This window comes from Megalops cyprinoides, chromosome 1, assembly GCF_013368585.1.
Source record: "Megalops cyprinoides isolate fMegCyp1 chromosome 1, fMegCyp1.pri, whole genome shotgun sequence".
Taxonomy (NCBI): domain Eukaryota; kingdom Metazoa; phylum Chordata; class Actinopteri; order Elopiformes; family Megalopidae; genus Megalops; species Megalops cyprinoides.
The window spans coordinates 72,544,904-72,571,659 of NC_050583.1; the positions used below are offsets into that span (position 1 = coordinate 72,544,904).

Here is a 26,756-nt window from a genome sequence, read left to right on the forward strand (position 1 = left end):
ATGTTTGATTTCACTGCAGGGATAGCTTGTTGTCCATCTACTTTAGCACTACTACGAAAACACTACCTTATCTATTAAAATTCAAAAAATGCTGATAAATATCTCCCTAATTGCACGTTCTAGTCAGCTTGATTGCTAGTATGCAACTTATCTGCTGCATAACTAAGTTAAACTAACATTACTTAGGAACAAAGGAGGGTTTGTTTTTGTGTGTTTCGTAACATTTTGAAATTTAACCTGTTAGCTATCATTTAACCTATTTCAGCTCAGATGTGGAATCTTCTATTTTGTTCTCAGCTTATGCTGAGTGCACCTGTTTTCTGTTTGCCTCTTTCAGCTTAAATCCTTTATCTCTGTTGTCTGTGTTGTTTCTCTCAACCTCTTTCCTGCATCTGATTTAATTCCATTCCTCAGACAATGTAGCTGACCCATTACTCACAAAGCAAAGGTGTACAGCATAATATTCAGTTATTTAGTTCTTGTTTTATGTTCTAGTTTAAAAATAATTGATTTTTTCCCCCAAAAAATATCATACTTACCTTTAAGCTTATGAACAACCACAGGTGGTGAGAGGGTGCTGCTAAGGGAGTTACTCTTATTAGTGAGTTTCTCACAACTGAATTTAAAATGACTGCATGTCTTCCTAAAGAAGTCCACATGTCTGTTCAGAATAAAGGCCACCTTCTGCTAATGTTCATATTAGATTTTTTTTAGATTTTAGATTAAGACATCTTGACTAGGAATTGTTGCCTCAGCTGCCAACAGGTATCAATATGCTGATGCTGTATTGCAAGTGGTTACTACTACTCTGCTGCCTGCATGACTGGCTCCATAGATTGAATTCAGCTGAGATTTTCAAACTCCAGTTTACTAAAAACAATGCTGACAGAGGCATCGAAGTAGTCAGGCTCACATCAGTTCAAATTGCCTTTGTTCCATTAATTATTGTGATTTACCTTGAGGGTAGCTAAAAACATAATGGTTACATGATGATGTAAAGGGATATAGAAAAAGGGACATAGTGAGAGATCTATATGAGGGTCTCTTTGAGGCATATCTGAGCTTGCTCATGAGGGTCATCAAACTAAGGATGTGATGTGCAGTCTTTTAGCTTTTATATCCTCTCTAAGAAGACACTGTGCATGAGCTAAGAAGTTAGAGTGTCTTATAGAATATCCTCATCCCATACTACAACTGGTGTCATGGTCATGTACATATGGAATATGTATCTGAGTAGAGAGATCGTCTGGTTGATTGACAAGCCTCAGGGCAGTCTTTGTGGAATGCCTAGCCCTGAAGCCAGACTGAAAAGGGTCAAGAAGGTTGTTCCAGGAGAGAGAGGAGGATAACTGGTTAGCCACAGTTCAAATGGCTAGAAACAGAGAAAGGGAAGGAGAGAGACCAGTCAATAGCAGGCACTAATCATTTTGCCTCTTGGGAACCAGCACACTCTCCACACAACCACTCTGGGACACAAGGGACACAACCCCTCTGGAAACCAGTGCAATGGCATGTAATTGACTTTCGACTCTATATGTGCATTCCCACCGTTCGAGCTTCGAGCTAGAGACTGTGGTATTCTCCATCACTGAGGCTCTTTACTTAGCCAGGGCATCCTCCCACTCCTCAGTCTTGATTCTTCTAGACCTTTGTGCAGCCTTTGACCACACTCTACTTCTTTCTACCCTGGCTACATTGGGGATCGCTGACACCACTCTTCTCTGGGTTAAATCTGACCTCACTGAGCGCTCTTTCAGGGTGTCCTGAAAGTGGTGGGTTGTCTAGATCCCACAGCCTGCCTACATGTGTCCCTCAAGGCTCTGTACTTGGCCCACTCCTCTTCTCTCTTTGCATGCAACCTGTTGGCTCCATTATTTCCTCCCATAGCTTTTCATACCACTTCTATGCTGAAAACACTCAAGTTTTCCTGTCTTTTCTGCCATCTGACACACTGGTTTCTGCGGGCATTTCAGCTTGTCTGAAGGACATTTCACAATGGGTGGTGGACCACCACCTAAAGCTTAACCTGGCTAAGACTGAGATGCTTCACATCCCACCCAGGTCCCTCCTGTTAAAAGACCTCTCCAGCACACTAGACTCTGCAAGCCTTTTCACAAATGCCACCATCAAAAGCCTTGTGTAATCCTTGATTGTTAACTGTCCCTCTCCTCTCAGGTTGCAGCGGTGAGTCCAGAAAATATGGCTGTTGTGGCAGGATCTGAAGCTGTAGTCTGTAGTCATCAGGAGCATGTAATTCTAAGAAATCAGACAAAAAGTCCTCAGTGATGTCATCTTAGCCAGGCCAGCTTACTGTGCAGAGAGCCTGGGCTGTTAGCTAGCATGTAGATCTAGTGCAACACAATGTAAAAGATAATGTCCTCACGCTGAGTGGGTGGAATTATACAAGCATATTTGCTGATCAAATGGAGAAAGAATTTTCACCATCAACAGGATTAAATCACATTAGAGAACTATCAAGTGAGTCTCAATACAAGTGTCCATGTGAACAACTAGATAGGTTGCTAGTGTGTGATGTGGTGTTAACACGGTAATGAAATTGGAATCCACCAATTTTGAGGCGACAATGATGCAGAGAGTTGCATGTAGCAAGTTTTCACTCCTCGCCAAATGATCCACTAAAGTCCCTAAAGTGGATTCATCACACCGTCACCTAAGGAGAGACATACATATCTATACTCACATACAATAGTGTGAGTGATCAAATTTAGGATGTAATGCGCTGTTCTCTAGCTTTTATATCTTCTGGGAAACACTGTGCATGAACTAGCACACTGCCTTACAAAATGTCACGTGGCACAAGTGGTGTCATAGTCCCGTGCATATGGAATATGTATCTGTGTGGTTCTGCCTGCAACAGTCTGTCTCAATATTACATTGTGTTAAAGAAAATCAGTACAGCTACAGCCACCACTGAGATTGTGTCTACAGGGAAATTTTGCTGAGAATTGGAAGCTGTGAAAACAAACGTTTGAGCCGTTTAAGGATAAGGACAAGGATGTTTTTATTGTCATTCTAGGACATGACAGGGAACGAAATGAGCTACTCAGGTCCCGTTTCGGTAATAGCAATAATAATAAAAATCAAGAAGAAGCGATAATAAAATGAAGTGGAAGCACACAAAAGCACCTTTAAAGATAAAAATAAGTAAATAAATATATAAATATGAGTATAAAGCAGGGCTGGCCCGTGGCATAGGCGGTATAGGCGAATGCTAGGGGCGCCCCAAATGAGGGAAGAAAAAAAAGAAATTTTTTTTTTCTTAGGCGAGTTATCTGAGCTAGTGACCGTGAAACGTGATATGATTAGGCTAACATGAGTAGCGTAATCATGTCAAAAAGACCAAAGCCCTGTGGTGCCTAGGGAAGAAAAAGAAGACAAGAGGAGGACAAACGGGAAGCAGACAGAGGTAATGTGATGAATGAATAGTTTATCTATTGCATAGTCATACTAGTTACCGTTGGAGCAGGGTGTTACTAGCTTACTTTGGACGATAGTAACGTTCGCTGATTTAATAAATAGCTAGAGTTAACATCAGTTACTCCCACCTTAAATTCGTAGGGAAATTTGAAAAGACTATTTAGGTGTTTGGGGAATAACCTACAACATAATTTTGAGAAATACACTTTTTTTTTTTTCTTTTAAGTGTGCTGCATGAACCATCCACTGTCTGCCTCAAGAAACCAGGCATACATTTTTATTGACATCTTAGTCTAGTTAGCAAACGTTAGCCCTACTTGTAATAGTCAATTAAAATGCTTTTCCTTTTCCATCCCCTTTTGTAATTAATAGCAGTAACTGTAGGGTTGGCACATAAAACGATAACAATAATTATCACGATATAATTTTCCTCGATAGAAATATAAAAAATGTGCGATAAATGTTCGATATAATTAATTTCCATGCTGAGATAGCATGCACAGAAATGAATAACAAACTGTCAATCATGTCGCAGAAATAGAGGTATGCATTGCGTAAGTTAGTTTGCACAGTGAGAGGTATAAATTCAGGCCAGCACGTGGTATTGTTTACAGACACAGTGGCTGACAGGCTTGTAGTTGGAGCGGAATAAGCAAAACAAGCAAAATGAGAAAAAGCGGTGCCCATGACCAGCTCGAAGGACGAAGATATCGTCGACAAGAAAGGTCACTCAACTACAGTAGTTTGGATATATTTTGGCTGTTTACAATCTGATAAAAAACAGAGCAGCTTGCACTGCAAACTATGCTGAAGACAAGTGCCATCAAAGACAGGCAACACCACAAACATGTTTTATCATTTGAAACAATATCACCCGTTAGAACACACAGAAAGTAAGAAATTACAGTCCCAAACGAGTGGTGTTAGTGGACACTAGACAAGCACCAGGCCAGTACCCAGTGCGACTACCCAGCAGCAAATGTGTCATGACTGCGGCGTCTTAGCCGGTTGTTTTCTTTTCCCTGTCCATGTGCTTTTGTTTTTCCCTGTGTTTCAGCCCTGCCCTGCTCTCCGCCCTGTCACCGCCCACCTGATTACCTGACTGATTGTACCTGCCTGCCTGCGCACCTGCATCCCGTCTCCTCATCAGCCTTGCCCTATTTAGTCCTACTCCTATTTAGTCGCTACTTGCCGGCTGTTCTGGTTGGCCTGCCGGTTCCTTTTGCCTTGCCTGTTTTTTTCTTGACTACGATTTCTGGACCTGATTTGTGGAATGGTTGCTGTGTTTTTCTGGTTTTGGACTTTGCCTGTTTTTCCTGACTTTGTTCCTCGTTCTTGCCCTGTGGTTTTGGTCGCCGTGTCTGTCCGGTTTTTGACTCTGCCTGCCCTGACTTTGTCTTGCGGATTACCTGTTTGGATTAATAAACCCATTTTTGGCATCCATCTCCTCTGTCTGCACTTGAGTCCCTGCCTGAGTTCTGACACAAATGATCGTATCAGCATTTTCCAGCACCGACAAAAAAACGAAAAGACACAAAGACATCACAAATGCAATTGCATATTGCATTGCAAAAGACATGCTTCCCATTAGCACTGTCGAAAATGAGGGATTCAAGAAGCTTATCAGATGTCTCAGGGCAGCTTTAAAACCTGAGACTGTGGGCAGACTTGTCTTTCTTGCCCGTAACTTGAAGGGTGAGGGATATAAAGGATAATATTATTATTTAATAATATTAATTAAATTAATAATTACTACAATTAACAACAGAGTAATTATAAAATGTATCCTAGAATGTACGGTTCTTGGCATGCAGTTAGCTTGATAGGCAGAGCAGCGAGGTAGCAGGACTGGAAATCGGGATGTGATGCTTGGGCAACAGCTCCAGGCAGGAGCTCAGAGCAGGGATAGGAAACAAATAGAAAACAGTGATTAGTGGATGTTAAATGCAGGAATGGAAACATAAAGGCATAAAGGCAAAGGGGGGAACAGAGGGGGGAAGACGGATGCATGTGTGTAATAAGGAAAAATCCCGACAGATAAGCACTATGGCAGCATACCTAGAGGACGAGAGGCAAGGAGCACGGTCATGAGGGTGACCCTAAGGCAGTCAACAACAGACCACAGCCGGATCAGCTGAACACAGAGTACCCAGGCAATGATGTAGTGACAGTAATGACCACTTAGCCCACCGAAGACTCTACGATCAATGTCAACACCGTGCAGCGCTTTGGGAATGTAGAGTTTGATTGGAGAATATGGGTGAAGAAGGTCCTTAAGGTAGGGAGGGGCAAGGCCATTTAAAGCTTTAAATGTAAGGAGAAGTATTTTGAAATCAATGCAGTATTTGATAGATAGCCAATGGAGAGAGGCTAATACTGGGGTGATGTGCTCAAAGCGCTTTGCTCAGGGTTAGAATACGAGCAGCTGCATTTTGAACCAACTGAAGGGGTTTTAGGGAGGTATATGCACATCCTGACGAGGGCATTACAGTAGTCCAATCTGGATATAACAAAAGCATGGATTAGCTTTTCAGCATCGTGTGTTGATAGAATTTTCCTGATTTTGGCAATATTCCTCAAATGAAAGAAAGCAGTCCTGTAGGTGTTTTTTATGTGTGTGTCAAAAGAGAGCTCATGATCAATCATGACACCAAGGTCTTTGATGGTTGTACTTGAGGCCAGTGAGACACCATCAAGATTTAATGTAATATTGATGAGTTTGCTCCTGACTTTGGGCCGATAACCAATATTTTTGTTTTGTCCGAATTTAGAAGGAGGAAATTATGGGCCATCCATGTCTTTATGTCTTTGAGGCAGGCTTCTATGATTGATATTTCCAAGGAGACATCAGGTTTGGCCGATATGTATAACTCGGTATCATCTGCATGGCAGCGGAAATTAATGCCATGTTTACGAATGATATTTCCAAGAGGGACCATGTATAATGAAAAGAGCAAAGGTCCCTGCACAGATCCTTGTGGTATTACATGTCTTACTCTGGAGAGTTTGGAAGACTTATTGTTAATGAAGACAAAGTGATGTCGCTCTGAACGATAAGACCTGAACCAGGATAGGGCCTTTCGGCTTATGCCAATTACGTTCTCAAGTCGGTCTAATAGAATAAGATGATTGATGGTATCGAAGGCTACACTTAGGTCTAGGAGCACAAGTAGGGAGATACAGCCTTTGTCAGAGGAGAGAACTAGGCCATTAATTACTTTTAGGACTAGTCTGGTGATGGAGCTGAACAAATACCTGGGATTGTCCTTGTTTTTCTCTATTAGGCTAGAAAAATACGCAGATCTGGCAGCTGTGAGTGCATGCTTGTAGCTTAGAAGACTTTTTTCTAGGCCAGGAGAAAGACCTGTAATTTTGGTGGAGCGCCATTTTCTTTCAAGTTTCTGCACAGTTTGTTTGATAGCATGGGTCTGATCATTATACCAAGGTGCTAGTTTTTGTCTGCGACTTTCCTCTTTTTAAGGGGTGCAATGGCATCTAGGGTTTTACGTAGTGTGGACTCAATATTTTCGGTGAGTTGATTTATTTTATCCAAAGTAGGATTCGAGCATAAGTTTAAATATTCTTTGTTGTGCAGACTGTATGATGCAGGGAGCTCATCAATAAAGGCTTTGGTAGTAGCAGAAGAGATGGTGCGCCTGAGAGAAAATGTGGACCCTGAGTTCATGTAACAAGCTAAAGGAAGGTTGAAAGTCACCAGGTAATGGACCAACAGTAAGGGATCATGTAGCATAGTTACTACATTGTTAATTTCAGTGCCATAAGTGAGGGCCAGATCCGGCATATGGTTACAGCAATGTGTGGGTTTATCCACAAACTGAGAGAATCCAATGGAGTCAATAATGCACAAAAATGCTGCTCTGAATGAATGATGTTCATTGCCTATATGAATGTTGAAATCGCCTACTACCACAACCTTTTCTGTGTTGACAACCAGGTTTGATAGGAAGTCTGAAAATTCGGATAAAAAAACAGTTAAGGGCCAGGTGCCCTGTAAACAATTACAAGGGTAAACAACTGAGATGCAGTCTTGTCAGGATGTGCAAAGATAAGTACTAGCAATGCAAATGAATGAAAGTTATGGCCAGATTTAAAAGTTTCACAAAGATTAGAGTTATATACAGCAGCAACACCACCACCTCTACCAGTTGAACGAGGGACCTGGTAGTTACTGTAACTGGGAGGCGTTGATTCATTTAAAGCAATAAATTCATTTGATTTAAGCCGAGTTTCAGTCAGACATAGGATGTCAACTTTATGGTCAGTAATCAATTCATTTATTAGCATTGCTTTGAGTGTTAAAGACCTTATATTTAATAAACCAATCCTAAGGACCATTTGTTTGCAAGTATTAATTTCAGTTTCACCAGATTTAATTTTTATCAAGTTGTCAGGGCAAATGTCCCTAATAGGTTTCTTTAAACAGTATGGGACTGAAGATCGGGGGACAGACACCGTCTCTATGGAACTAAATTTAAGTGGTGGTTCAAGGGAAGAAGCAGAGATCTGTTTAAGACAGAAAGTCTGCTGCCTGGCTTTTGCCCTGATGAGTCAAGGTTTTGACATAGGGGGGTGGATGCCATCTCTTTTTAAAAGACCAGGCCTCCCCCAAAAGGTGTACCAATTGTCTGTGAAGCCACGTTATTGGAGGGGCACCACTCAGACAGCCAACGATTTAGTGACGATAATCTGCTGTAGATCTCGTCACCGCGCCGCATAGGGATGGGACCGGAGAAAGTTACTGAGTCCGACATATGTTTTGCGAGTTTACACACCGATTTAATCATTAACCTAGTTATTTCTGATTGTCTCATATGGACATCATTAGCGCCGACATGAATAATAATTTTAGAGAATTTACTTTTACCTTTACTTTTAGCCAGCACTTTCAGATTTGCTTTGATGTTGGATACTCTGGCCCCGGGAATGCAATTAACTATGGTTGCTGGAGTCTCTACGTTTATGTTTCTCAAAATGGAATCACCAATTATCAGGGCTCTTTTAGCAGGTTTCTCAGTCGGTGTGTTACTGAGGGGGAAGAACCTGTTTGAAATGTGAACCAGGGGTTGGTGTGGACCGTAGGCTTGCGTTTTCGTCTATTTTCTCAAACCGTAACCCACTCGCCTTGCTGCAAAGACTCTGCAGGGACTGAGCTAGGGGAGCGGCTACCTGACGCATCCGGTACCGAGAAAGATTCAATAAACTCCTCGCTAGCTTTGATCTTGTATAAGGTGTGGATGTGTGCCTCTAATTCTGCTATCTTCTCCGTCAACCTAGCATTTAACTCACATTTTGCACAGGTGAAATCAGTGCTACCGGTGGAGAAGGAGTAACTATACATACTACACACAATGCAGGGGAGACAGCGAGAGGGGGAAGAGTTGAAAATAGACAAGACAGAAGAATTGGTAAAAGTATTGGTAGAAGCCATTATCTTGGAGATTACTTATGTCTATATTTTCCTTCTTTAGATAAGTGTTGTAGTTCTTGTACAGAAGTTCTTGTAGTTGTAATTTTATGTTTAGTTTTAACTTTTCTTTTTGGAAACTGCAAACACCCCGAGTTTGGGTCCTGGCTGGGTCCTAGCCAGTCGGCATCTGCATCTGGTGATCGAGAAGCGAGCAACAGGAAGCAGGTAGCGAGCAGATAGCGAGCAGGTAGCGAAGGAGAGAAACACAACAGTTCCTCATCTCCCGATGAATTCTCAGTGTCAGTCGGATCAGATCCATTTTGTTATCCAATGAGAGAATGTTGGCCAGAAAGAGCGACGAAATAGCCGGCCTGTTTGCATTAGCTTTTAGCTTGGCTAACAGGCTGGCCCACTTGCCCCTCTTCTGCTTCCGTGCACACTGCTTCCTCTTGCCTCTGAGCCGCTGCAGTCTGCTATGCCAGTCCGCTGCCGCAGGGCATTGTGTCCTCAGGAGCTGCAGTCTGCTGAGCGCCGCTCTGAGCTTTGGTGGAAACGAAGTGGGAGAGTTGTTGTTAATGTACAGAAGTTCAGTTGGACCGTACCTTTTTCACCACAACACTGGTTGTGTTGTCTGCACACTTACTACACACGTACACCATACCCGGGAGCCGGAGAGCTGCTGCACTGCTGCGCGCCACCATCTCTGTTTTTTGATCACATGCCTAAAGAAGTGCAATGTGCCCCATTCTGGTACATTGCAGGAAAGGAAGCCAAACATTTTTGCAACATGCTTGTGTCAGGACTATGAGAGAAGGATAAAGACACAGACAAGACTAGTGAAAATTCTGTATTTAACGACAGTTCGGAGCCAAAATCGAGGTTGCAAAACAGTCAAAGGTCAAAAAGCCAAGAGGGTCGGAACACATGTGACCAATCCAAAAAAAATAAAGCACAAGGCAAAATCAGAATCCTAGTACAGGCAGAGTATATTCCAATTCGGCAGGCAAAAGGGGAATCCAAAAGGCACACAGATACAAATTTACAAAGGCTGGAGCAAAACCAGGAAATACACTCAGTCAATCCAACAAAGAACTGGGAAAACAGGGAGGTTTAAGTCCACAGACTAATAATGACAAAACTGGAAGCGATGAGTAGAATGAGCTTCAGATGGTGGGTGTGGCAGGAGGGTAGACCGGCAACACAGGAGGTGGGATGACAGAGCACATGGCATCTGTAAACAAAAGCTCATGTAAGACAACAACAAAAACAAAGACACACCCACAAAGACAGACAGGGGAAAACACATGAAGGACCTCAGACGGAGGTCCTGACAGTTTGAATTTCTAGATACAGAGAAAGACAAAATAGCTGCACTTGAACAGAAATTCAGACTACTGTGAGTCTAGACAGAATGTGCCTTATGTCCATCACATATTCTTTGCAAGGGCTCAAAGACATTTACATTTACATTTACATTTATTTATTTCGCAGACGCTTTTATCCAAAGCAACTTACAAAAGTGCATACAGCAAGTATAGCGACAGTACGGGGACAGGATGTGTACAGTTCCACAATGAGACAGTTCTCAGCTGAGAGCAAGGTCTGTTTGAGGACACAGTACTATCAGATTTGTACAATTACAGCCTATAGGGCAACTAATACGATACACCTTCAAACGGCAAACTTCAACAACTTCAAACGGTGCAATGAGCGTCAGGGTAAAGGCAGCAACAAGAAACAATTTAAAAAGCACAGTTTAAAAAGCACAGCAGTTTACGACAGCACTGATTGGGTTGGGGGGGGGAGGAGCAGCAATTGTGTGCTGGGTCAGTCCAGGTAGAGTCTGAAGAGGTGCGTCTTCAGGCCCCATCTGAAGGAATGGGGTGAAGAAGCTGTCCGTAGCGAGACAGGGAGTTCGTTCCACCACTGGGGAGCGATGTAGGTGAAACGCCGATGTCTGGCAGAACGAGCACCTCCTGCCTTGACCATGCAAGGAGCGAGGCGTCCAGTTGCTGCTGAGCGCAGGGGTCGGGCTGGTGTGTAGGGCTGGATGAGTTCTTGGAGGTAGGCAGGGGCTGTCCTGTTGATTGCAAAGAAGGCGAGGGTCAGGGTCTTGAATCTGATCCTGGCAGCGACAGGAAGCCAGTGGAGGGATTTAAGCAGGGGAGTAACATGGGAGAATTTGGGGGAGGTTGAAGATTAGTCGGGCAGCTGCGTTCTGGATGAGCTGGAGAGGCTGGGTGGTACAGGCTGGGAGGCTTGCGAGGAGAGCGTTGCAGTAGTCCAACCAAGTCACTGACCAGTCAGATTAGTGACTGGGTTGGTCTTTGAGCCCTGAACCAGTGGATACAACCAAGAAAAATGCATGCAGTTGAACAATGCAAGGATGACAACATGTACTCAATTGAGGTTTAGATAAGGTTTTAGGCATACTTGAGGTGTAGATGACTGGAAAACTGAAAAATGTTGAAGTGGTTTTCACTGCAGAGATGATAAATGACAGAAAAAATGGACTGAGAGTCAGAAGACAACAAATATGTGACATTAAAGCTTGGACACTGAAGCAGTGTGATTTAACCCTTTCGCACATAACTTATTTTGTATGTAGCACACGTATTATGTTTTCATTAGCATTATTAAGCTTCTCATAGTTTTCACTGCTGCATTTCCTATATTTTTGTAATGTTAAATCGCTTTTTCCTCAAAGCTAAAATTAGCTAGAATTTTTCCAAGCTCGCGTTCTAATCACACTGGTGTTAGCATATGCGCTAAAATGGCTAATCACACAGGTGTGACCACACGCACAATTTTAGGCTAAACAAGAACAAGTGAAAAATCAAAACAACAGATATAAGATGCATTCATGAGAAGTAGATGAGATAATGAGAGCTGTAGTTCAGATGCCTCCATCTGAAGATAAACAGGCACTTCCGCGATTTATGGACATGATTCAGTGGCTAAATTCCCAAACTGTCTGAGTTCAGTCTGTGGTACTGCCCATGGATGCCAGCTCAGAACTGCTACACAACACTCCACTAAGGGTGCAGATGATGCTATGCAGATTGTAGAAATACAGTCTCATGGTTGCACACAAGCCAGGCAAAGAGATGCTCACAGCCAACATGCTGAGTTATGCATACCTCAATGACCATAGTGAAGACCTGTTGGTGGAGGAGTTGGAGGTCAACTGCCCATCTCAGAAGAAATGGTCAAAGTATATAGAAGGGCAATGACAGAAGATTCTTAAATGCAAATGAGAGAAGAATGGATGGCTCAATTAGAAAAGTTCTGTTGCAAAAGACATTTATCCATACCAGACAGTTAACAAGGAAATCAGCTATGCATCAGGACTGATGCTCAAAGCCACAAAGCCTTGTTGCTCAGATGGCTGGAGAGACCATGAGGCAGGGAGTGGGAAAGAGAGTAGTGGGTAGAATAGGATGCCCAGGTACAGTATGGAAAGAAGCAGTGTATCCTCAGAAAAGATAAATTATGGTTACATGAAAAAGTAGGTTAATAGTATGCTTAGGACCCATGGCCATGAGGGTATTGTCTTGCCCTATTGAGAGCAGGAACCTGCTGAAACCAAAGGGTAGTTCCACTGGAAATGAGGAAACAAAAAGGACGTTCTTAATACTAGAATTAGTAGAGTCACCTTTTGCTCAGTATCCAACTTGACTGTAAGAGACCTGTAAGACCTACCATAATTTTTTTGAAATATTGTGTTGTAACAGTTAAGTTTGAGTACAAATGAGACAGTTGAGTGCACTCCAGTGCATATTTGCCATGGTACTATGAGAATTTTGGGGCGCAGCACTGTCATTTTGTTTTTTGTTTAATACCCACAAAACTTTTTTTCCTGAGGTTTCTCCTTAATTTTGAGTGCCAAATTTTACAGTATATGTTCCGTAGCTACACCTCCCACTGTCAAGGAGAAGGGGGGATAGACTCACACACTGTCCTTTGAGAGACTGTGACAAATCAATTGTTGAACCTGCTGCTTCCCCTTGGGTAGAAAGCAAATTAGAGAACACTTGCTAGCCAGCCAGCTGACTTGCTTGCTTAATACTGCTAGGAGCTGAGCTGAAGAAGCCACAGTTAAACCTCAAAGGTACATACACTAAGCAACCAGCATGGTACTCTCCTTTTAATGAAATAATTTTGATACTGTAAGATATAAAGAAAAAATTACAAATTTTCTATATTAAATATTTACAAGAATTTCACATATGGGATTCATATGGTGTTATGAATGCTACACTTTGGGCCATATGTATCAACGGTGTGTATGCACTAAAATTGTGCTGAGCACTTTCTACACATAAAACGGTATTTATGAAAAGATACTTCCCGGGAAAACATGCGTACCTCTATGCATGGTCTCAAGGTAGTGTCCGCATAAAATTTGTAATTTGCAGATTAGCAACACCAAGAGGAGCTAGCAGTGATGCAAGTAAATGGGTCTTGTGTCAATCATTGATGAGCATTATCGTGCCAGGTCCCGGCACCAGGATGAAGTGACTAAGGGGGCAGTTAAAAATGGTGAGGGGGCAAATCTTTTTAAATAGTAAAACAGTAGATTATCATCCTGCTATTGCCTATTTCCGCATTTTTTTTCATCCTGCGGGTGGCAATATAGTGGCGTTTTGACTAGATGCGAACAATTCCCCACCTTACCTTTTCCATGTGTTTGTGCATCATGGCCATAATATGAAATAGGTATATTTGGGGGCAGATTGCCAGGTCACCACCTAAGATTGGTCTGGTGGTAGGGTTATTGAAAATCATTGATTTAACCATGCAATAGCCTCTGAAAGGCTAAATAACAACAATACAAACTACCGTTTCAAAATCAAATAATAAATTTATTTCACAGCAGTGGTGAAGCCAGGATTAAAAGAGAGGCCAAAAAATGAATAAGCGCACACAGGACCAGTGTGTCCGCACCCGGCGCCACGAGGAGGCAAGAGGACCCTATGTACCCTATAGAAAAATAGCACAAGCAACAAAAATATTGGAAACGTTGGTGTACTCGTTGGAAACGACACAGGGAAGTGAAGTTTTGGTCAACGAGAGAGGGGGAGAGAGAGAGAGCGAGAGAGCTGCATGGCATGAGCAGAAAGACAGACAAAACAATCTGATTATCTTTGTTTTTTTACTTAATGACCCTGACACTGTTGGCTATTATTTTGTTGATTTTAGCAGTCATCTCTCAGTGGTTAGAATCGGTCATAAATTCTATTATTTGACGTCTTGTAAATCTAGGTTCCAAGTGCTCTGATTCCCTAGAGTGCAAGGACACTCAGGTTTAAAATCCAACCACTTCTTCTTCACCTCCTCCACCGTACGCACCTCTGGTGAAACTGCATTCATAGTAGTCACCACTTTGAGCCACTTCACATTTTTCTGTCAATTTGAAATGCCAGTAGTCTGGCCTCCAAAAAGGACATTTTTTCTCCTCTTCACCTCATCAACCATCACCTCTATCTCTGTGTCCGAATAATTTCTTTGCTTATGTCCTACCATTGATCCTCAATATCAATCTCTGCATTTCACTCAGATTTAACTGGGATCTTTATATGCTACTTCGACTACTTAAAGGCGTGTCTCAGTCCATATAAGAACAATTGTGGGAGTGGGCGTTAATCTCACGCTGTTTTTATTTACACTCAGATTTATGAAGACAATCAGGCGTACGTGGTGTTTGATAACTCTGACGAAGAACCTCCTTACACAAATCGTGGGATTCTGTGTACGCATGTTCCTACAGCAAGTTGTACACAAAGATTGATACATATGGCCCTCTCTTCGAATAAAAATAAATATTGTTGGGTTTTAAGGAGGACAATAGTAAATATTTTATTGTTTTTTGTAATGGTGACAGATAATATTGCAGAGGCAGGCTTCTTCTTTAAAGAAAAATAATGTTTACAGTTGGGTTTTTTTTTCATATTTTTTGGTTTCCAAGATGAGCAACCAGGCAGCACAAAATGGTCACCAAACGTCTTCATCAGTGTAATGTAGTTGCCCTGAATAACTATATCAAGGCCTGCCTTCAAACTGTTGTAAACTTATATATCAAAATAGCTAAATAATACCTATAATTTGGAATACCTATTATTATAAATTGGTAATGTCAGTGATTGAATAAATGTGAGTAATGTCCAAGGACATTAGCTATAGCTGTGAGCTACATGGCAATTTGAAAAATTTAGTATGTGCCTTGTTCTCTGTAGCTTCTTCAAGATAATCTTTTTCCTTCGCTTAAAATTTTCTTCTTTTTTGGTCCTTTGTTCTGTTCTAATAATAATTATATAGCCATTCTAAATTACTTTTGTGAAATGGGGGGACTTAAACTTAGCCCTCATTATAAGGAATAAAAAATGGTATTTGGTAAATTGGTAAAAATGGTAAATTCCCATTAACAGCATGTGGGTCTCCCTTCCCCACTCTCCATTTGAGAAGTTAATAAATTTTTCAGACATGCCTCATGATGTTTTCATGTCTCTGTTGACTTTGCAGGATCCAGTACAGGGGACTCCTGTGCTTGTTTCAAAAAAGGACTTTTTGGAAGCCGAAATCAGTCTCTAACATTTACTACATGAACTTGTACCCGAACACATAATAAGTTCCATTGGTAAGAGGTACAATAGACAGCTGCTAGCTGGGAAAGGGAAAGCTACACATAATAAAGAATTTTGTGTTTTTACACTTAGTACTTGGAGACATGTATTAGTTCGTCATTATTAATTTGAAATCATTTTATTGCATTATTACAAACATTTATAAAACTCACAATGTACTACAGTCCCCTACAATTGCTGCACAATCTGAATACCACTCTTGCTAATGTTACACAATTTAAAGACTATACTAACTATGAGATAGTTAGCTTTGTCCTCAACTTATCAAAACTGACATGAGATGAAGAAGATGAAGTGGCTATTCACTCAAGTGGTTATAAAAGTATTGTTATAAAGAAATATTATTATAAAAAATATAATAATTATAGCTTCTCCTCATTGCATATCCTCCAAATTATTTTTCAAGACCTGGATTAAATCTGCAAGTTGCAACCTGAGACAAGATGAGAGGATAGAGGACATCCTCATAATTTCCCAACCAGTCAAGGACATCTCGATGCATTTCTAACATGTCACCAAAGCCGAATAATTAACTAAAACCCAACAGAAAAAAAATGACAAGCTGATCATAATAAACAATAGCAAAGTTTAAAGTAGTTGAGTCATATAGTGTATGAACCCAGTTTGCACAGAAAAAGACATGCTATATACACTTGTTCCTGAACCCCTTATATCACAGCCCAGTGGTGGCAAGATACATTTGTGTTCTGTTCCTGACAGAGCTGCCAGTGTCCAGTAGCCCTAAACTCTTTAATAAAACCACAGTGAAAAGGGTGGATTTAGGTTTTCTTGAATTCTTGCTATCTCCCAAGGGATTGATAACCATTTGCCTGAATTTCTTCAGAAAGCTCTCTCACCTCAGCCATCATTCTTGCTACTAATAATTTTCTATCTGTGTTACCTCTTTTCGCACCACGCCTGCTGTCTACTATATGGTCCCAGAAATTTCTACTGAACTTCCAAAAAGCAGAATGATAGTATAGATTTGTTACATTTTTACTGTTATATTTTGTACTTAATAAGAGCTGTGAGTAAATATGAAAATCACTGCATGTGCGCAGCATACTATTAAAATTTAACCTCCAATTACAGCGGTTTAACAGAATACACTACCTCATCCACAGTGCAGAGGATTTCCCTAGGAAAAAGCATTAAGTTCTTGACAGATGCATTAAATGTCCATTTAGGGTTTAACTTGGATTAACACAGGATTATCAGATGTTTACCTAGAGTACTCACCACCAATGGGAGGTTTACTGAAGTACTTCACATAGGGCTGATTCCATACTGATTCCTCCAGTATTTTACATTCCCATATGAGCCTTTTCAATGATGTAATGGAAAATAAATACATGCAGACATCCATTTAAGGTTTTTTTTTTTAATCCAGAAGCAGCACTATTTAGCCTGAATATTTGTGTACTGGTAGGGTGAGTATGGCTGATTAAAAGTTTGGCAAGTAAGAAGCTTTCAACAGGGTACATATTGAGTTCTGCGCTCCATAGCCAAGGCTACTCTATTTAGCATGGTAACAATACAGTGAAATCTGGAGCAAACTAGCCATGTATACATATATGACATCAGTCACAGAAATTGAAAATTATTTAAGATGTCAAGGGGAACAGTGTTGAAAATCATGATGGTATATTGCCAAGCAAGGAAAAACTGTGTCATGAAAGAGGATCAGTGGTTGCAAGTCAAAGGTCAAAAACAGGGATAGACAGACACTCTGTGACCCAGTCTCAACAAAAATGACACAATGTGAGTTTCACAAAGTTTATATTTGTGGTAGGGCTGGCATTCAAAGCCATCTCTAAGGCCACTGCACACCAATGCATAACCTAGTGTAATGAGCACACAAGCTGGTCTGAGCATTGGAAGAAAGTAATATGGTCTGTCGAGTTGTCTTTTACCGTTTTCCCAACATCTGGACAGGTTCTGATGAAAGAAAGTGTAAGTGTAAAGTATAGAAGAAACCAATCTTGGTACCTGGTACTATCAGAATATGCTACTATTCCAGTGTAACACGAAAGTCAAATTAAATATGTATTGAATTGCGTTCTATATAGTATGGAAGTATGAGTATTCGGATGCAGCCTAGCACAATTAACTTCTCCACGGCTACCTTCTCCATCTCCGACTGTGATTGGTCAGCTGTCAAAAAATCGCTTGACGTAGGGCGTTTTTTTCTGAGAAGTTGAACGCCCTGAGCTGCAGAAAAAGACACCGGCGACGGCGTTAAAAAAAACATTCAGGACGTTTTTGAAAACACGGTCTACTCCATAGGATTATTATGTAAAACAGACGCTGACAGCTTTAAAAAAGACGTTACGTGTGAACACAGCCTTAGGGTTGTTTCCACACACATACTACAACAATAATAATGTTACATATCAAATCACTTTAGCAAAATAAATAATTATATGTTTTGCGCAATAGTTTTGCTTTGTGTTTGTGCATTTGTATTTATTATTTTATGATTATGAATAAAATGTAATCATATGGTTTCAAATAAAATACACTGAACACATAATGATTAAATATAGCTGCAAGCAGCGATGAGGGGGCCAAGCAGTTCAGAAGGACAGAGTTGCCATGGCAACTGGATCTGATCATGTTAAAAGCGTGGCTGTAAGCACTGATAGCAAGTTTTATGTCAATTGACCAAAATTTGGGTGTAACTGAGATATGAGCTCAAGTCCTGTTTGGGGCGTTTGCCTTTGATTTGGCTGTAATGGATGAATGTTTTTGAAAATCAAAAAAAAATCATCTGATAACTTGTGAGGCTTGGTCCAAATATCATCTGTGCCAAATTTGGTGAAGATTCGACAAAATTTGTGGTCTGTAGTCCAATGCTGGTCTGACCAGGGGTCTGAGGTGGGCGAGGACAAGCCTCTCCAGGGTCTTCATCACATGTGATGTTAACGCCACTGGCCTGTAATCATTTAAGACCTTGGGGTGCCCCTTCTTGGGCACAGGGGCCAGGCATGATGTTTTCCATAGCGCGGGAACCTTTCCAAGTCTCAGGCTCAGACTGAAGATGTTTTGGAAGACTCCACAAAGCTGTTCAGCACAACCCTTAAGCACCTCTGTCCCCGTGCCGTCAGGGCCTGCAGCTTTGCCTGAGTGGAGTCTTTCCAGTTGCCTCTTCACCTGGTCAGTTGTGATGGTTGGGGAGAGTGGCGAGGGGGGAAGGGCAGTCCCCGGTACAAGGGCCTGAGAGGGTCTGGAGGGGGGCTGTATGGTGATATGGGAGGTGTGAATAGTCAAGGGGCTGGGGGGTGGGTGGACCAGGGCTTCAGTTTCAAACCTATTGAAAAACAGGTTCAACTCATTGGCCCTGGCCACGCAGTCCTCTCTCACACGGCTGCTGGTCTGGTTGTAGCCGGTGATTCTCCTCATGCTGTTCCACACCTCCCTTGTGTTGTTCTGTTGAAGCCTGCACTCCATCTTCCTCCTATAGGCGCCCTTGTCCTCCTTGATCTTGATGTTAAGCGTCTTCTGGACCTTCTTAATCTCTTCCCTGTCCCCGGCTCTGAGGGCTCTCTTTTTGTTATTAAGGAGAGCCTTAATGTCACTGGTAATCCAGGGTTTGTTATTTGGAAAACATTGTACTGTGCGGGTGGGGTTGACGTTGTCCACACAGAAGTTGATGTAGCCCGTGATGCATAGAGTAAGCTCTTCTACATCCTCTCTGTGAGGCTCAGTCAGAGCCTCCCAATCAGTAGCCTCAAAACAACCACTGAGAGCCTCAATTGCATCACGTGACCACCTCCTGAATGTCTTGGTGGTTGCAGGTTGCCACTGGACAAGAGGCTTATACTGGGGTGAGAGGTGGACCAGGTTGTGATCCGATCTGCCAAGTGGGGGCAGGGCTGTGGAGATGTATGCGTCTTTAGAGTTGGCATACAATAAGTCCAGGGTTTTATTGTCTCTGGTTGGACAGTCAACAAACTGGGTGAAGTTTGTCATAGTGGAAGACGGAGTCACGTGGTTGAAGTCTCCAGATATCACGATGAAAGCGCTGGGGTGCTGTGACTGGAGCTCCGCCGTCACCGAGTGGATGACGTCACACGCTGTGTTCGCGTCGGCCGATGGCGGAACATAAACAGCGATCATTACCGCATGTGAGAATTCCCTCGGTAAATAATACAGACGTAGACCGACCGCTAAGAGTTCAATGTCCGGGCTGCAAACTCTCTCCTTGACAGTTATATGCCCTGGGTTGCACCATCTGTTGTTAATGAGAACGGCAAGCCCCCCTCCTTTTTTCTTACCGCTCTTCCTTCGGTCTCTATCTGCCCGTATTGTCTCAAAGATGGTGACGGTGGTGTTGTACTCCGGGATATCTTCATGCAGCCATGTCTCCGTAAAACACATGATACTGCACTCCCGAAATTCCCTCTGGCTCCTCACCAGTGCAGTCAGTTCGTCCGTCTTATTCGCCAGTGATCTGACATTTTCCATAATGATGGAAGGGAGATACGGCTTGTATCTCCTATTCTTCATTCGCTGTTTAATTCCAGCTCTGCAGCCACGGTATTTCCTCCTTATTTCACCCAGAATACGTTGTTTGTATTCCACGGGGGTAGTTGCCGATCGCCATGATAGGAGTTCCTCCCGAGTGTAAACAAAGGGAGCCTGCTCCCCCCGGCTCGCACATCGTTTGGGTGAAAAAAGTGTCCCGATGAGCAGGAACGCGAGAAAAACTTCACTAAAGCATGCGGAGTGCATTCAAAGAGTAAAATTAGAAAAAACAAACAAACAAAAAGCTAGAAAAGGATGCTAAAAGATGCTAAAAGCTAAAAATAGATAGACCAAACTATACAACTAGATCGGAGCAGTCGCGACGGGCAGCCACCTGTAGCAGCGCCGGAAGTTTATAAAAAAAATATATCACTTTGGTTTTGCTTCAATTTAAAACCAGAAAGTTTGATACCATCTAGAGTTTTATGTCTGTAAGACAGATCTAGAGATATTCACCAGACTTCACATTTTAAATCTGTGTTTATTGTTATAGATTTTGTACATAACTTGTGGTGATATAAATAATTTAAATATATCAGATGTCATATTGTTACTCTGGTGTTGTCTGTGTGTCAAAGTGTCAGTTAGCCATTGTTATTTTTCTCATTTTTCTCATCTCCCCCTTTCAAGTGTTATTGTATTACCCTTTGGTTATAACTTGCCCTTTGTATCATTTTTTCTTGTTTATGCTGTCCTAAAATAGAAAATAGCACTTGTGCTCTGTTTTTGTTGCACCACATTTTTCCACTGCTTAAATAGGTCCCCAGATGAAACTGGTAATTCATAAAAGTGTTCATGACATAACACTTTTTGGAAATTGCTTCTCCTCTTCTCTGCTTTCTCTGCTGGACATTTTGGATCTTTTCATAATGCATCAATGTTTTGCTAGTATTCCACAGCTGGCTGTTTCACTGTCTTTTTCCATCAGCTGCTGTATTGCCACCCATCTCCCACGTTGGTGCTGTCACCCACTGCCTTTGGTTCCAGGGTCAGTTCAGGGTTAAGTTAGTTGCTTGTAAATGCAGACCTCCCCATCTGCATTTACAAGATCTTCCCAATCCTTATTCTAACCTTAACCATTATAAGGTGAAAAACAAAAACTGATCTTGAATCAGCTAGAGGTAACTTTTTTTCACAATGGCTCCAGGACTAAAAAAAAAAACAAAAAACAAAATAGACACTTTACCATGTTACACAGTGGGTATTTTTTTAGTGACATAAGTGTCACACGTCACAGCTGTAGTCTGATTCAGGAGTGATCAGGTACAAAGTCAGATTCTTTTTCTGGTCCACAGACAGGGATTTATTTGTGCAGCAGAGAAGCAGTAAAAACAAGGTAAACCTTTCAGGCTCCCCTCACAGGGACACCAACAGAAAACAACAAACTACAATAACACAGGGAAAATAAACAAATAAATGATAAAACAAAACTTCGTTGACTTCCACCTTTCATCTCAGTCTCAGTCTCTATATCTGTCTTGCACTTGCTATTGCTTTCACTGCTTCTTCACCTGGCTCACAGTGCACACAAATAGCCAACGCCCCTGACAGCAGTCATTATGGTGATGTTGCCCAGATGCACCATATGTCTGAGAGGGCATGCTCATTTTCTCCTCAACCTTCCCCACAGACAGACATGTGCCACAGTAGGCATGATAGATTATTGCTAAATACAACCCCTATGAGCATGGCCAAAAAACTCAGTTTGCATTCATCTGACAAATTTCCTTCTAATTGTCACTGAGATGTAGTCTGGCAAATTCAAGTCACCTCTTGTGTGGTCTGCCTTCAGAATGGGCTTTTCCCTATAACTCAGACATGAATGCCACATTTGTGTAGATAACATCAAGTGATATTTGTGACACTTTGTATCCCGAAGATGCCAGTTTCTTATAGACATCTCCAACTGTGGCAGCGTAGCATAGCTGTAAGGAGTAGGACTTGTAAACTAAAGTTTGCTGGTTCGATTCCCCACTGGGGCACTGCTGTCATACCCTTGATCAAGGTACTGAACTGAACTGCTGTTCAGTTGTTACATATTTCTTTTTGGTGGATTTTATTTATAGGAATACACACATGTGTGTCTAAATATTCAAGATTCAAGAACTTTATTTGTCACATGCACAGTTATAAACAGTATACAACTTGCTGTGGAATGTACAACTGGTTCAACTCCTTAGACTGTGCAAAGTAGCAGAGATAAAAATAAATTAGATAAAAATAGATAAAAGGAGAAAAGTATGTACAGTACAAATAAAAAACTAGAAAGTAAAAATATGTACAATAAGAATAAAAATAATAAAAATAAAAACTAGAAAGTATCACATCATTAAAGTCCAGAGTATGTGTTTAAGATTAGTGTGGTGGGCACGTCCGTGTTGAGGAGTCTGATGGCCTGGGGGAAGAAGCTCCTCCTGAGCCTCTCAGTTTTGGCCATCAGATTGCGGAGGCACTTGGCAGATTTCAGCAAGCTAAACAGGCAATTACTGGGATGGGTGGAGTCCATAATAATTTTGACGGCTCTGGTATTGCATCGCCTGGTGTAGATATGACCCCCGACTTTGCCCAGTGCAATTCCATTAAGATGACAGTTTCACATTTTATTTTCAGCAGAAAATACTCTTCTGTTACTTGTTTTTGATTGTCCTTGTTTAAAAAGTACTAATTCCAAAATAGATTTCCTTAATTCACCACCAAAATGTTTTTACACCGAGAGGAAATACCTTTCTCATGCTTTACAGCTTCTCAGCTTGAAGATACAGGTGTACATCTGTGACATTAGAGAAATTAGAAACATTATTGCCATCACCAACAACTGTCATCACCAGTCACCTGAATTTATCTTCATTTATTTTAGCATTAATTGGAATGATGAATTGTAGTCTTTTATATAGTTTATATTAATGTCACTGATAGGATATCGATGACTTTCGACATTAACTTAAGTTGATTGATTTTTGGTTGTATCAGGTCAGACTATAAAGTGAAGTTTATATAACAAGGACCCTCTCTCCCATAGTGTGAGCCAATCCGTGGACAAGGCTTTCGTCTGGGCCAGTATCGTTGCCGTTGCAAAGAGGGGTACTACAGCCCGGCAGCAGCCACTCGGGATATAAGTAAGTCTAGCTCCAGCTCTGAACTTCATCCAGGACATTGTTTACTGAGTGTCAAATATTAAAGTCAAGAATGAAAGAGTTCTGAATCAAACTATTTTTGGAGACCGTAGAGGTGTGTTGTAGATGGTGAGGATTTGTTAGTGGCTAGATGATGTACAGATTCCTTGAAGATCCAAAAGATTAAACAATTCTTGAAGTGATCCATAAGTAGTTCAATTCAGGTGTGATTCTGAACTCATTGTATGGCACTGTATATTTTGGTGAAGATATGGTGTTCTATTTTATTTGTGTCTAGACAAGGCAAATGGCTGTATTGCAAATGCCAGTGGGTTCTGTGCCCCTATCCTGCCTGTGTGTCTGCCCTGTTGGCCGGATTGCCTGCGCTGTGAGGATGGTTCCCCCTGCAGGGTGCAGGAGGACTCATACCTACGAGCAGGTGTGCTGGCAGTGCAGGGCTTCTTCATGTTGCTCATCTTCATCAGCATGCTGGTAGCATACCAGTTCCGTAGGAGCAAGGTGAGTGTCATACCAGACAACAGCTAGGAATACATGTAACAGCATTACGTAATTAGGATACAAAAAAAAGGTAACTGTATTCCGTTAAAGTTACAGAAAAAAGATGTAATCAGATTACCGATACAGTTAGTAAAAATGGGGATTATTAGCAGGATTACAATTTTAAAATACATTTTAAAATAAAGAACGATATACTACCATGCACATGCGCACACATTACAACACTTAACGAGTCTCACAACACTACTCTGGTCTTGAGTGAAACCATAAGCAATCTTACAGTTGCCAATTCATTATCATGGCTTCTAGCGAAAGAAATGCTCTCACTGGGTGGAAAATTCACCATTAGTTTGTCTTTAAAGTAGAAAAGGGGAACAACATCACAGTACAGTGCAAGTTATGCCTTACAGCTGTGAAAATGCTGTCGTCATCCAAGGACTCGACATATAATGTTAAGAAACAAATATACCGCTAATGTTAACCACACAGAAATCCAGTTAGCTAAAGTTAACGTTAACGTTTGATAGTTAGTAAAGTGCTTGAAAGCTAAATTAGCTAGCTAGCTACTTGCACATTCAACTGAAAAGTACACTGTAAATACCACCTTACAAAGACAAATCTAGCTAGCTAGCTACAATAAAAACAAAACAATAAACATAACTAGCTAGCTACTATCACATTCTGCTGACAAATACAAATCGCCTATCACCATGCAAATAAACACATAGCTATCTTAGCTAGCTACAATAAAAAAACGACATAGAACACTAGATAGCTTGCTAGCTAATTTGGCTTTCACGCACTTTCCTCTGCTGTCATATTACTAATAGCTATCTCGCTAGCTATCAAACTAATACAGCCTCATCACGTCTCTTCTGACCAAATAGTTAATTTTACCACAGACACTGCAAGCAACCTGTTCTGACAACTTTAGTACTATTAGTGTGGTGGATATCCCTCTGGTCTGGGCCAAATGGACCAAGGGTCTTCCTCCACATTTTGATGCCTTCCGGAAAATAATAAGTCCTCATAGAGTCTGATGTAATCATGGTTGTTTGGTTTATTGCATATGGTGATCAATCACATACAGTAAACCAGGTTGGTCCGCGGAGCAACAGGTGTATATGCGGTGTGTATACATTCACAAACACTCCCCAATCACTCCGCCCTCCCCTTAGCCTACATCCATCCTTTATGCCTTTTCTCACTCCTCCTATCCCAGACCACAATTTCCAACTCCTCCCAGGCTCCTCCTTCAAGATCATCCCATTTTCCATTTAATACACCATTATTTAATTTTTAAGCTGTTACATTTACCCCGCCTGGAAAGTCCCATAAACTCCATAGTCATTCATTGTATATTACTTTTAAACATTAAATTTCCCATTATTTCCACTCCACACCTATATGATTTTTAAACATAATTAAATAATACACAGCATATATGCCTGGAATATTACCATTATTTCCAGGCCCACATTTAAATAATAAAAAAGGTTAAGTAACTCAGTTAGCCAGACCGTGGTGCTGCAGACTGTAGGAAGGCACATATCTGCCATGTGACATATGCCATATGTGCCATAAGCTACAAGGTTAGGCCTTAAAGCAAAGGGTTAATGTAAGAACTAGGCCCCGTCTGGACACGGCCCAGGAGATGGGCTGCGAGAGCAAGACAAAGAAGAATTAAACCCCGCAAAGGGGGGGGCGTTGGCTCAGCACTACTATGATGGGCAACTATGACAAACTGCAGTAAATCCACATACAGTTCGCAAGCATTTGCCAGTAGATGTCAGCTAGGCCAAAGCAGGCAATCAGCTCTTATTTTCTAGCTGTATGACTCCTAAAAGAAAATATAAACCTAAAATGGGATGCATATGTTAAAAGGAGACAAAAACATGCTGTAGGGGCATGTCAGGGGGAGAAGATACAATAAGCAAAGGTGACTGTAACAAAGGGCGAGAGCAGTCACCCAACCCAGCCTTGAACCCGGGTCTACAGCGTACCAACCATGCGACTTTGACCGCGACACCAAAGAGCCAGGCTTGTTAATATGGCAGTCAGAGTGCATACTCAAACGTAGTGACGGCACTCCGTCACACTGCCCTCCCCTTCGGGAAGCGTGCCCATGTGCTTCACGCACCATGGCGTCCCTCACGCATTCTCTTGCCGTACTTCTCCCATCCCATGGTGCCCCACTCACCAGTGCTTCACCCATCTCTAGGATCCCTCACACACTGGGGTCAACTGAACCTGGGGGTCCCTCATATGGCTCACACACCAGGCATGCCTCCGATGGCCTCGTGGCAAGGGCGAGAGCAGTCACCCCACCCGGCCTTCAACCCGGGTCTCCAGGGTACCAACCATGCGACTTTGACCACGACGCCAAAGAGCCAGGCTCGTTGGTATGGCAGTCAGACGTAGTGACGGCACTCCGTCACAGTGGCATGACTATGAGTCAGAGGAAGAAGATACAATAAGCGTGACTGTAAACCAATGGGAGAAGTGAAGGGAGAGAAGATACAATAAGCGTAGATTATGAACCAATAGGAGAAGTGAAGGGAAAGAAGATACAATAAGCGTAGACCATGAAACAATAGGAGAAGGTGGCATGACTATGGAACAGCAACATAGTGCACGAAGGTTCTGGGGTGACTTCCAGGGAGGGCCAATGCTGAAGGCAGTGTTCCTTCTCCAAGGTCACCCACTGTCCTGTAATAGCCCCCAAGATTACCCCCCTAGCAGTGTCTTACAATGGCCTACATGCAATGTTTATGACCTAGGGTAACCCCCAGCATTATTTAGGCATAGAATCACATCATATTACTTTTCAGTAGTAGTGCTTAATGCATACAATATTTTCCACTATACAAAGTATAATAGAATATGTATTATTTAAGGCTAACATATTAGATTGTCTGGTTTCCTTATATACTTCCAGACCTCCACATGTACAGTAAAGATAAAGTAAATAGCTAATGTAATATATCAATAACTTTAGTTAATACGTCAATAACTGTCGTTAAAATCAAAAGCTAACATCTGTTGGCAATGCTTAAGATGTTTGCTGGCAATAACATATTTCCACCA

At 41.7% G+C, this 26,756-nt stretch overlaps 1 protein-coding gene across 1 annotated transcript in view; it reads left to right on the forward strand.

Annotated features, from left to right (window-relative positions):
* si:ch211-156l18.8 (probable G-protein coupled receptor 158) overlaps positions 1 to 26,756 on the forward strand; it is a 167,008-nt gene that overhangs the window by 93,297 nt on the left and 46,955 nt on the right. Inside the window, 2 exon segments of the mRNA XM_036555211.1 lie at positions 23,057 to 23,153; positions 23,449 to 23,669. Coding sequence (XP_036411104.1) covers positions 23,057 to 23,153; positions 23,449 to 23,669 — 318 coding nt within the window.